This window comes from Podarcis raffonei, chromosome 4 (genome assembly GCF_027172205.1).
Source record: "Podarcis raffonei isolate rPodRaf1 chromosome 4, rPodRaf1.pri, whole genome shotgun sequence".
Lineage (NCBI taxonomy): Eukaryota > Metazoa > Chordata > Lepidosauria > Squamata > Lacertidae > Podarcis > Podarcis raffonei.
The window spans coordinates 74,603,626-74,616,947 of NC_070605.1; the positions used below are offsets into that span (position 1 = coordinate 74,603,626).

The 13,322-nt window shown below is 43.1% G+C and overlaps 2 protein-coding genes across 3 annotated transcripts in view; one reads left to right on the top strand and one right to left on the bottom strand.

The window, feature by feature from the left end:
- Nucleotides 1-13,322, bottom strand: part of GABRA5 (gamma-aminobutyric acid type A receptor subunit alpha5) — a 70,821-nt gene that overhangs the window by 38,217 nt on the left and 19,282 nt on the right. For both annotated transcript variants that reach the window (XM_053384115.1, XM_053384116.1), the window contains exons 4-5: nucleotides 11,038-11,105; nucleotides 10,699-10,919 (exon numbers count right to left, since the gene is read on the bottom strand). In XM_053384115.1, the coding sequence (XP_053240090.1) occupies nucleotides 10,699-10,919; nucleotides 11,038-11,105 (289 nt within the window). The remainder of the gene's footprint in view (nucleotides 1-10,698; nucleotides 10,920-11,037; nucleotides 11,106-13,322) is intronic.
- The window catches only part of GABRB3 (gamma-aminobutyric acid type A receptor subunit beta3), a 199,965-nt gene that overhangs the window by 30,384 nt on the left and 156,259 nt on the right, over nucleotides 1-13,322 (top strand). The window lies entirely within an intron of this gene.

Here is a 13,322-nt window from a genome sequence, read left to right on the forward strand (position 1 = left end):
GGGAGCATCAGGGTTATCCAGTGTGTGTGTGGGGGGATGGGCCAGCTCTGGAGAACATATGTTCAAGCAGAGATAGCCGCCCCCATTACGCCGCCGCCGCAGGGGAGAGCAATGACAACCTTTCGGCGTACGGTCAAAGCCTCCCTTCAGAAAACCCCTTTAACGGGGAACCCTGGTATCACCGCCGCAAAGAGGAAGATGGACTAAAGGATTCCGCCCAAGGCCTGATACCGCCAAAGTTGTGACGTTTTGCTACGGGAAAGGCGAAACCTGCCAATGCAGGGAAATTCCTTTCCGGCCCTTCAACAGCAACCTTAACGTAGCAGCGCCCGCATACCCGTGAAGAAAAGTTAACCTTCAAAATAAGACATTAACTGAGGGTGGGTAGGGTGGGAGAAGCTCTGGAGCCAAGTGAGGATTCCCAGGTAAGATCCTCCCTCTATTGTGTGGGCAGGTAATCCCTCCCCTACCTGGCCTGGTCTCCTTGGCAACGCTTCCCCCAGGTGGGATTGGACAACTGACTGAGGTAGGCGGAGACCTCCAGGTATCCCACCTGAGGGATGGCAAAGCCAAGCCTATGCTGTTGGAGCCGCTCCAGATCTAGGGGCTGCACGCGTCCACGCAAAGGGCGCCCCCCGTTTTAAGTGGGGAGCGGTCATTATGTTGTGCATTTTGAGGTTTGTTTGTTTTTACTACCTAGAAGTCAATCATACATTTGACATATATTCAATCAAACAATTTAGGACCTTGGAAATTTAATGGAAAAGGCTGAGTGGGAAACATAATGTACCTCATTCCATACAGAAACAATTGGCACTGGATCATTAGCCTGCATGCAAAATACCCTTCCTTCCCTCCTTTCTCTCTCCCCCCCCCTCCACATACACTCATGATCTTAAATTCATGCTACCAGTTTTTAAATCCTTATAAGAAATCAAGCTGATACACAAAACAAGTCACATTGGCTTGTTGTTGTTGTTTATGTTTGTGTGTGTGTGACAGCAGAATAAAAAATACTGGCCGATTTTCACATAATCTCTTAATCCTTTGCTGCCACACAAAATATTAAGCGACATGAGTCAAAAGTCATATTTTGGGGTGAGAGAGATTGGCAGATCCTATCTAGCCCATCTTTTAGTTCCTGATAGGCTCAAGTCCATCTCCCTTTCCTCGCGAGCCCCGAATATTGTCTCAGAGAGTGAGAGTTCAGTACCTAACACGTTAATGGGACGCCTCTTTACCTCACGCTAGGTTTTTACTGCCTCGCGGGCCTTCTTACGCTTGTGTTTATGCGAGCCTTCTCATGTTCATGTTTATGCGATTACATCAGGTGCTACCAAAACACTAATAACAAAGACGAGAAAAATAAAAGGCTAACTCACTTCCTATGCATTAAAATGAAAAAGCTTCTCTAGAAGCAGCTATTGATGGGAATAATGTCCGTACTTATTGAAGGGCAGCTGGGGTAGCCGCTGTTATACCCTACAAGGGATTACACAGCCGGGCTGGGAAAACATCTGGCATGCTAGTTTGTCTCTGCAGAGAACCAACTGATTTAAAAATTAAGGTAAGTTTTGTTTTTGTTTTTTTAAAGGAAGGAAAAAAAATCAGTTGTGCTGCAGCAGCACTAAAAATAGCTCCTTAATTCCACACTAATTCGTTCTAATACCCAGTAAACATTACGGTGTCTATAAAGTTTCTGTTAAATGTATTTATGGGAGCCTAGAACCAAAGTGCACCTGATTCTGAACATCATACGCACATACATGAATGATGCACATGACGCAAGCCTTGAAAATGTTCTTCTCCATTAATAAGCACAGCTACTGGGCCAGGACTTTGTGAGCAAAGATATGCCTGTGGTGCCATCAAGTGGCCGTTATATATATTACACTCAGTTTCAGCTGTCCGCATTTTATTTTATTTTGGAATGTACAATTAAGGCAGGTCGAATATTCCCATGTGCAAATGGCACCGACTGCTTGGTTATGGTTCATAAATTCAGCTTCCCTACAACCAAATGCAATGGCAAATAAATAACCAGGTAGTTTTGTAAAATGAACATTTAAAGCTCATCAGATCATAGGTTTGCATCTTTGTTCTGCAATTCAACAAGCATAGTGGTTTTCTCTGAAAGAAAAGAATCCTGCTTATTTTCTCCCCACTTACATATCAATAGAAATTCATGTTTGTATCGATATTCCCATGCCCCCCTCACTTTCCGGTTTCATTTCTGATATGCTATGCAAATTAGCATTTTCGGACAGAAATATTAATAAAAACTCATTGCTGGTACTCTTCCTTTCTCTATGTGCAAACCTTTTGGATGCCACAAAAACCAGAGCTGTTTCTTTTAGCATTTTGTATAGATTTTCCTCTTTGTGAAAGCCGCTTTTTCCAAATTTAGAAACGGACAATGCTCCCCTCTAGGGGCTGAAAAGAAAGATGCAATCTTAAATTCATGTTGCCAGTTTCCAAACACTTATTAGAAATCAAATTACTCTGCAAGTGACCATGCTGGTCACATTGTTTTACAATCAGCTTAGTATTTTTACTGCCCATTTGTCCAGCTAAATCAGATGTGTGGCTCAATTCTAAATATATTTACTTATTTCCCAGTAATTAAACTAATACTTAGTAAAATAAATTTTAAAAATGCAATCTATCTCTTGGTTCATAAATGCTGAAGTAATCAAATAATGGGCATCTTAAGCCCATTAAGAACATATCCTAAGCAGTTGCTTGGGTGGATGAACCAGGCATCATCGCTCAAACACGGGCAGGAAGAAAACCTCCAATGTACTAAAAGATGCTTGGGTTAATAACATCTGGAGCATTGCTCTATCAGAATGCCCCACATACCATCAGCAAATAAAGGCATGTAAAAAAATACATTTAACACAATTTGGTCTTCTTTCCCCCCTCTTTTATTGAAGAACGAGGTATTTTAATACCATAATCATCACAGAGGTATCTGTGGAGGGGATATATTGATTGAAAATGTCTAGTAAACCAGATTGGTAGCTGGGTTCCTACTGAGAATATTTGGCAAACCAACATGACAGGGATGAGGGATTGAGGATAGGAGCGATCATTCTGTGGTATTATGGCAGTGGGCAAAGCGTAACTTTTTAATAAGTGTATTTTTAATAATAATAATAATAATAATAATAATAATAATAATAATAATAATACATAGGCAGAACTGTCATAACCTCTCACCCAACACTTTCCCATGGAGCCAGTTCTCATGGGCAGCTGTGCGTCTCTAAAGGCAGTGCAGCCCAGTCTGATGCTGAACTCGGGACGGGAAGGATTAGGGAACGTGATATCGATTCGGAGTTGGCACATGTCTTTTCCTTCCCTTTGTCTGCTCAACAAAGCAGATCATTCCAAAGCAGCCTCTCGGGGCCAACCAAGATGTGTGCCTTTAGCTCTTGTGTGCATGTGTTTTGTTCTGTTTTAAAAAGTGGGGCACCAGATTGGCACACGAACAGGGAGGTGTCCTGTCCTGTCTCAGCTCAATGGAAGCCTGCTGTACAGTCTTTGGGTACAGTCATGTTACATACATATCCCTTCACGGCCTAGGACCCTCTTACCTACGGGACCGCCTCTCCCGGTATGCCCCACGGAGAGCCTCAAGGTCCATAAATAGCAACACCCTGGTGGTCCTGGGCCCTAAAGAAGTTAGATTAGCTTCAACCAGAGCCAGGGCCTTTTCAACACTGGCTCCAGGCTGGTGGAACACTCTGCCTCATGAGACTAGGGCGCTGCAGGATCTGATTTCTTTCCGCAGGGCCTGTAAGACAGAGTTGTTCCGCCTGGCCTTTGGCTTGGAGCCAGTTTGATTCCCTCCCCCTCTTTCTTTTTCCTTTTTCCTTTCTCCTCCTGTGATGAGGCTGCATTTTAATATTTTAATGTTTCAGCATTTTAATTGTTGTATTTTAATCTTGTTTTTAAGTTATATTCATTCAACTTGTTTTTATTATTGCTTGTTAGCCGCCCTGAGCCTGGCCTTGGCTGGGGAGGGTGGGGTATAAATAAAAATGATGATGATTATTATTATTAAGCAGAGTGGGGTCACAACAGGCGAGGCTGCGGTTGTCAGCACCTTGGACAGCGCCCTGCTAGCTAGAGGATTCTCCCAGAGAGAAGACTCCTTGTATCAGCAAGGCACAGAAGTCTTCTGAGTTGGCCAGAAGGCTGGTCAGCCTGGTTCTGCAGCCAGCCTCCCAGCCCAGTCTGAACCTTATTATGCAGCCACTAGCAACTATGCTGTGGTGTTTGTATAGAAACATATGAAGCTGCCTTGTATCCCATCAGGCAGACCATTGGTCCATGTTCCTCAGTGCTGTCTTCACTGTCTGGTAGTGGATCGTTTTAAGACTAGGGACATTCCTAGTGCTACCTGAAGATGCCAGGACTGAACCTGGAACCTTCTGCATGCAAAGCAGATGTTCTATCACTGAGCTACAGCCATTCTTTTATTAGTTATTATTATTATTCATTCGATTTACATACAGTCCTTCACTGAAAGATCTCAGGGCAGTTCACAGGATAAAAATACAGAAAGCCCAAATAAATAGCTAAACCAGGAGCAACAAAACAATAACCTCCCCTCTCACAAGATACATCTAAAAGGTAGCATAATATTAATCAGCTCAAGGCCTGGTTGAAGAGGAACATATTGGGAGTAATGTAGTAGCTTGGTTCTCGAACTTAATCTGTTCCGGGAGTCCGTTCGACTCCTGAAACCGTTTGAAAACCAAGGTACGGCTTCCGATTGGCTGCAGGAGCTTCCTGCACTCAAGCAGAAGCCACATTGAATGTTCGACTTCTGAAAAACGTTCAAAAGCCAGAACACTTACTTCCGGGTTTACAGCATTTGGGAGCCCATTTGTTCGTCAACTAAACCATTCAAGAATGAATGTACCACTGTAGGTCTTCTGAGTCCAAGGACTACAGCAGGCAATGTCTTCTGACCTGGAGGATCCCAGAGCAGTGGATAGTGACTCCTTGAGCAGCAGTTCCACCTCACCTGAATCGTCCTCTGAGCTTGGGGAGGGGGTGATGGTTGAAGCCAGCCCAGGAGGGAGACCGCGGGCAGATCCACCACACACATTTAAAGCACACGACTTCAAAGGATCCTAGGAAGTTTAGTTTCCTCCTATGATTCCCAGTACACTTAGCAAACCACAGTTCCCAGGATTCTTTTGGGAAAACCATTGCTCTAGATGTGCACTGGATGTGCTTATAATGTATTCTGTAGCGATACCCTTTAAGCCTTTACCTCCACCATGGTCCTAATCCAGATACCCATACAGTGGTACCTTGGTTGTCGAACTTAATCCATTCCGGGAATCTGTTCGACTTCCGGAACCATTAGAAAACGAAGGTGTGGCTTCCGATTGGCTGCAGGAGCTTCCTGCCCTCAAGCGGAAGCTGTGGAAACTGCATCGGACGCTTGGCTTCCGAAAAATGTTCGCAGACCAGAACACTTACTTCCGGGTTTGCAGCGTTTGGAAGCCGATTTGTTAGGGAGCCAAGCCATTCGACAACCAAGGTACCACTGTATTGATCTAGCCCCCCCCTGCATTCATTTTTTAAGAGATCAGACACACAATTAAGAGATCAGACACACTAATTTAGTGCTCACATCCCCAGCGGAGGGGTATTTCCAGCTCAAATTCAATCAAGAAAGGTACTACACAAAACTGACAGTCTATGAAAACTCCAACTTTGTGGATGTGGCTTTCTTTTCTTTCTTTCTTTCTCTCTTTCTCTCTCTCTCTCTCTCTCAAAGTGACCATAATGGTTATGCAGAAAATTACAGCAATTGTGCATTATGGAATGGAAAATTTAAGTGCTGACCTTGTTACAAGTCTGCAATACATGTATATGCTACTGAAATAGATGTTAGAAGAGGAGTGCTGAATTTAATTGAATGAACTCAGTTCAGTTCACTTACATCAAATCTAAATTTTCAGTATCCTTACTGACTGGTGTCCAACATTATCTAGGCTTTAAAATTTATTGAATGATTTTAATACCCCCACTCATATATTTCTATATGCATTTTAATTTTTATGTACATTTTAAAATGAAATGTATACGTACTTGCATCCACAGAAGCTGGAATTTCAATTCTGAATTGTAATGATCTCATAGAAATAACCTCCAGGGCTGCTAAACCATGTGGTTGGTCAAGCCCAAAACAGGTTTTGGGGGATCACACTGTGCTTCATAAAGTCAGCCTGAATTTAAAAACAATGGAACAATTCTCAAGCATAACAAGGGCTTTCTCAATTTGCACCATGGTTACTAAATGTGAGGGAAAGCGACTTGCTAATATACACACAGAGAGAGACATCACACTTTGAAACCTGACATTTTACAGCTAGCAGCGATTTCTCTAAGGACAAACCGGTGCATGTTATCATTACTTTTTCTGCCAGTGAAAAATATCACAGGAACACTCATGATGAAAGAAGTGATGTTCTAAATGCAGCCCAGCTCTGCAGTGGCATTTTGATATGATTATGTATTACTCAGGGATTTCCCAACCAAAAATGGAAGCAATAACACAAACGGCAGCCTGATACAACTCTTTAATTCTCAACTAGCACATAGTGTGTACACACATTGGGTTGTCCTCAAAACCCAAATCTGCCACATTCATTTCAGCACCCAAGATATCTACTCCCAACATTTCTGCTTTCTCAGGCTATCCTACCTCACAGGGTTGTTGTGAAAATAAGTTAGAAGCTGGGGGGAGCTCTTTGGATCCCCATTGTCTGGGGATACAGATAAGATAAAGTAAGACTGAAATGAGTAGGCTAGACTCTCACTCTCACAGAAGTTCTGTGAATGGCAGAGCCCTTTGTATTAGGGCAATTTTCTGCACTACAAAACCGAATATTTACAACAAATCTATCATTACATTGAAGGATTTTCAGAAGTTTTTGACAAGCTTTGGGCAATGGTTTAGGTAATGGATGGGAAACCATGGCTTCCCAATTCCCTTGCTGCATCTTCCCTCTGTGGTCTGCTACCACCACTGATTCCTCTTCCTCTACAATATTTCAATCACCGTGTCCCACAAAGCTACTCAGGAGGACTCACAACAAACCCAGCAACTACAGGTGCCACAGCAGCAGGATGCTGCAAAGGAGCCTCTTCCTACAGCCACTGTCAAAGAGTATCTATAGGAATGGCCAGCAGCATGGACCAGATACAAAGTGCAATGGCTAGAGGGGCCCTCTAGAACTCCGCTCTGGGCCTGCACTCTGTGACTTAGCGGCACACGCACAGAAATGACTGCCTTCTAATCAGACGCATGTTTCTTCTTCCAGCGGCATTGTATCTTGCTGCTAAGTGTTGGCCCTTTTTCATCTGACTGCTGATGTTGCTGCTTACTCTGTGCCCTGTACTGAGTCCTTGCAACTATGACACTTTGTCACAGAGCCAGAGTTTAATGAAGCACTTGAAGTTTCATGGCTGCAGAGCTTCAGCTTTGAGGAGGGATGCCTTTCAAGGCTGCATTATGGCAGCAGACAATATCAAAAGAATTCAAACAGAGACGCCGAGTTCTGCCTGACATGGGGGGTGGGGAAAAGGTTCATCGCATGCGCATGACATCACACATGCGACACACCTGTGTGAAGTCATGTGTGTTGGGAGGAAGCCAGGGGGCCCAGCGAGGCCCTCCACTACTGTGGCGAGGCCCTGCGAGGACTGCCACCACTGTGAGCAGCACTGGCAGACCCGACACCCACCTTTCAAAGTTGGCCCATGAGGGGAGAGGAGTTAAAGATTTGGCTTGCCAGCTCAAAAAGGTGCCCCACTCCTCGGCTGCTGCTTGATCTGGCAAGGGGCTGTATTTGAGAAAAGACTTTGTCTTCAGCTGCATGCCAAGGAAGAACTCCAGAGTGGAATTTTAATGGCAGAGAGTGGACGTGTAATCTGTGAGTTATTTATAGCCACAACCTGCATGCAAATTGTGAACAGCAGGAGTTGGAATGTGACTTTGTAAACACTGCAAAGACTGAACAAAGGAAGATAAGAACTAACTCTCCCAGCACACCGGGTCTGAGACAATAACGATTATGAAGGACTACACATTATGTATCTATCCGATTATGCCGGATTTACGTATAAGCTAAACAAGCTATAGCTTAGGGCTGCACTCTTGGGGGGGGCCCCCAAAAAATTAAAGAAAAAAAACCACTGGATGTACATTTCCAAAATATAAGATAAAAAACAAATAAAATAAAACCTACATACAGCAATAGCAAAATCACTTTAAGTTAGAGCTTAATAATTGTTTCACTATTAATATACTTCTTCTTAATTGTATTTCACTATTAATATACTTCTTCTTAATTGTATTTCAGTTCAACAATTACTTTGATAAAATACATATTTTGTTATGTGCAAATCCTTTAGATACCTATTAGGTCCATAAATTACCATATAGCATATATTCAACACAAAAAACAGCGACAATTTGTTGTTGACAAAGGATAGCTGGACATATAAAGGGCCCCATTACCTTCAGTAGCTTAGGGCCTCACCAAACCTAAATCCGGCCCTGACTACACACATGAAATGGATTTTATATTTTTAAGAAATAACCGAGATGCTGTCTGTAAGGAGGCAATGATGGTCAGCTATAAGAATGGACAACAACAAATGAAGGATGAAATGGATATTAATGAAGAGATGATGTGGCTACAGGAGGAAAAGATGGACATATGTTTACAACAGGAGCGGGAAACCTGATTTTTAAAAAAAGAAATTGTATTAAATTAAAGTAATTTGGTTGGATTTGTAAGAATCTGGAAAACCAATAAAAATAATTTGAAAGGAAAGGTATCCCACCCCTGGCCTAGAGGCTAAGAACAGATTCAAACATAGGGAAAAGAACCTGACAGGAATGCTTCTGATTAAATATGTTCCCTCTGCTTCTGGAGCCAAGTGGAGTCAATCCTCTACTACAGCCTTTCTCAACCTGTGGGTCCCCAGATGTTGTTGGCCTACAACTCCCATCACCTCTAGCTAGCAAGGCCAGAGCTCAGGGATTATGGGAGTTGTAGTCCAACAACATCTGGGGACCCACTGGTTGAGAACCGCTGCTCTACTAGGAAGCAACACCTTTTGGCTTCCTCACCAGGAACCAGGGTTCTGGTGAAGTAGCGATCAGGCTCATAAAGAGTGGGGAAAGTCCTTCCCTGCTGCAAACCATGATAGGAATTGATGAGGTGCTCTTAAACTATAATGGACTCAAAGGGTTCTAGGGCTCTGCTCTCTGAGGCAAGCATTCTCAGGTCACTGCACGATGATACTCTCTAGGATGTAGTGCCACAGCTAGAATTGCATCAGGTGATCTAAGTGCTCTTACAGATCTATACAGACAGAGATAGACTTTCAGGTAACTTGGTCCAGAGTTCTGAGTTGTCAGAGGAGGGAACTGAGAGAGTGGCTTGCTTAAGGCCACCTAGGAGGTTCACTGCAGGAGCTAGTTGTGAACTGGAGACTTCCTGAATCATAGCTCAGTCTCTTAGCCATGCTGTTACTAGCAATGAGAAAACTCTGATAGGTACAGAAACCTCACAGGAAGGTTTTTATTGTTGCTGCAGCCACTTCCAGATAAGTTTTGCAAAAGGATGTCTGCATCAGTAGAAATGTGATGGTGCTAGCAAAGTCACGATGAGCCAGGACGAAACTTTACTTGAGTTCCTAATGAGTTCAGGGGATGGGAGAAGAACTCATAAGTTCACTATTACAAGTCCAGCCAATTCCAGAGTTTGCCACTATCATTTGTCATTAATCATATTTTACAGGCAGCTGTACATGATATACAATGCATTAATTTTCCTATAGATTTTTGTCTGTGTGACCACACTTCTGATGCAATTGTTGCTCCTAAGTAACTATTACAGAACACTTATTTGCAATTAGAACAACAATAACAACAAGTCAGGCAACAGAGGGGCTTACATTCCATCCTATTTATTAGCAATGAGAATAAAAACAAAAAAAATCAGGCCATAGAGGGGCTTATAATCCATTCCACCACCTTTACAAATTGCAGTGCAAAAGTATGTCTTTCCAATATCACTAGATCAGAAAGGACCAGAGCTATGAAAGATATGGATATTGATCTAACTCACAAAGACTTTTAAAAAGCACTTGCTTGATCTGAAAAAGGGCACCTGCTAAAATGAAGCCTCTCTCATGCGCTCGCCAAAGCTTTAACATCATGGTCTGTTAATTAGGATTAGTAAAAGTCAAGGAAGAAAAGAAAAACCTAGTCTTTGATTGTACAATAAGTACCAAACCAGTGACAGATTCAACTTTCTGGCTTAGATCAAAATCACAGCTACAAATACAATGGGAAAGTACCAGTCTTTTGGAAAGAAAGAAAGAAAGAAAGAAAGAAAGAAAGAAAGAAAGAAAGAAAGAAAGAAAAGTCTGCATCATCTGCTTTTCAGATAATTTTTTTTAAAAGATCGGCATTGTTCAGAAGCTGTATGTTAATTGCTAGTTATAAGGCATGATTATGCCTTCTGCTTTCTTTTGATGTTCTCATGCAAAAGACTTTTCCCCCTTGACTCTCCTGTGAAGAACACCGGGCAGCACAAATGGGGACTTATCACAGAACAGGCGTCAAAAGAAACCCACAAGATTCATCCTCACCTCATTGTGTAGAGGAGGGTCCCGTCATCCTCAAGGCGCAAAAGCTTGTTAGGAGTGGTCATGTTGTGGGCGATAGATTTTTTACCATTGTGGAAAAAGGTGTCCGGAGTCCAGATCTTACTGGCAAGGAGGTTGTTCAGAGGCAGGCGTTGCATGGGACCTTTAAATTGAAGCCTTTCGTCTTTCCAACTTTGCCGGAAGAAAACATCAATAGTATATTCCTGGCGTAAAACAGAGACCATTGTATAAGTGCTGTAGCTCATAAGAATGAACCAGTCCTCCAGATTATTCTAGCAAATAGCAGCAGGGGACATTTAGAATCACAGCATTGCAGCCTACCATTTCGGTGTCTGACACAGGGCCAAAACTGGTGACAAAGATGTCTGTTTTCACCTCTGTTATTCTCTCTACAACAAAGAAAAGTAAACAATTAAGACTGCTCCATCAGCTGGCAATTTGCATCGAGGAACATCTAATATTATAGCAATAGCAAAGCAAAGAAGGGTTTTGCCCTTCAGCGGCATCCTGACTCTTCCACTTAATACTATGCACCTTCTGGGCAATTACCATATTGTTTCTGTGTTGAGGACAGCACTTAGCACTTTGTTGATGCTAAAGATACATTGCAGAAGTAAGTACAATGGTACCTCGGGTTAAGAACTTCATTCATTCCGGAGGTCCGTTCTTAACCTGAAACTGTTCTTAACCTGAAGCACCACTTTAGCTAATGGGGCCTCCTGCTGCCGCTGCACCGCCAGAGCACGATTTCTGTTCTCATCCTGAAGCAAAGTTCTTAACCCGAGGTACTATTTCTGGGTTAGCGGAGTCCGTAACCTGAAGCGTATGTAACCCGAGGTACCACTGTAGCAGCAGTAGATCACCTCCGCCTACAAGAATAATGCAAGCAAGGATGTCTGTCAATTCAGCAGGCCTAAGTACATGTAGGGGGACGCGGGTGGCACTGTGGGTTAAACCACAGAGCCTAGGACTTGCCGATCAGAAGGTCGGCAGTTTGAATCCCCGCGATGGGGTGAGCTCCCGTTGCTTGGTCCCAGCTCCTGCCAACCTAGCAGTTTGAAAGCATGTCAAAGTGCAAGTAGATAAATAGGTACCGCTCTGGCGGGAAGGTAAACGCTGTTTCTGTGTGCTGCTCTGATTCGCCAGAAGCGGCTTAGTCATGCTGGCTACATGACTTGGAAGCTGTACACCGGCTCCCTTGGCCAGTAAAGCGAGATGAACGCCGCAACCCCAGAGTCGGTCACGACTGGACCTAATGGTCAGGGGTCCCTTTACCTTTAAGTACATGTAACTAGGCACACGATGTGGAGCTCCTGAATGTGTGGGCTGCTTCAACAGATGTGCAAAGAGGGGTGCGGACACAGAGGTGCCCTTCCATTGAAAGAAAATGGGTCACTGTACACGCCAAGTTTCTGCATGCCTGCATTAGCAGCCCAGTCCCCACAACCATCAGAAGAGTGAGTGAAATGACTGGTGTTTAGCTCTGGTACAAAGAGGACATTAATTATGTCTGCCCAGCTTCAAGAACAGCTGGACTGGTAAAATTAAATGATAACATTTAACAATGTCAAATATCACAAGTGGCTGCATTTGTTAGTATTCACGTGGTTGTACTAAAAAACGATTCTCTCATCTTTTTCAACACTGCTTAAAGCTCATTGGGGAGGTTTCCCCTCTGCCCTTAAGGATTCTATTCTATTCTTGCTTGCTTCGTGGAATGATAACGTCATAACAAAGCCTAGGTCATTAAAGCAAACACAAGTTTTGCCAACTATTCAGCTTAGTAATTTAGATATGGTATATTGATTTTACATGACAAATCTTTTCAGATATCAGAAAATCCTAGAAATCTTGGTGATGTTTTCTTGGTAATGTGATATACATCACAGCATGGGGCTATAGTAACACTATCAGATATTTAGGTTATTGATTTACAAGATAGAGCATTCTGAGATTTGAGAGGCAACTGATTTGCAATTAACCAGAAACAGATACAGTGGTACCTCGGGTTACAGACGCTTCAGGTTACAGACTCCGCTAACCCAGAAATAGTACCTCGGGTTAAGAACTTTGCTTCAGGATGAGGACAGAAATCATGTGGCAGCGGTGTGGCAGCAGTGGGAGGCCCCATTAGTTAAAGTGGTACCTCAGGTTAAGAACAGTTTCAGGTTAAGAACAGACTTCCGGAACGAATTAAGTTCTTAACCCGAGGTACCACTGTAAAGGGAATATTCTATATGACTTCTATCCAGATACTGAAAGGAAGAACCTACTCTGTAGGTAAGTATGATGACCCTGGGGTCAAAATCCACTTTTTCAGTGGATGAGGATCCTCTTCAAATGAAAAGGTATCTCTCACTGAAGGCAGAGCTAGATATTAGGATAGGTCAGTGCTTCCTATTTAAGGTTTATTCTGATTATGGTTGCTTCTGAACTTTTTTGGAGTCTCCAGCCTGAGCATGTATGGAGCTGTCCAGAGTATCTGACTACTCAAACTATTGAAGGGGTTGTGGATGGTTCTGAGGGGCACAGCCTCGACAGTGGTGGCACCTTGACAGCTGAATCCACTTCCTGTTCCTGTTCCAATAATGCCTAATGGCCTTTAG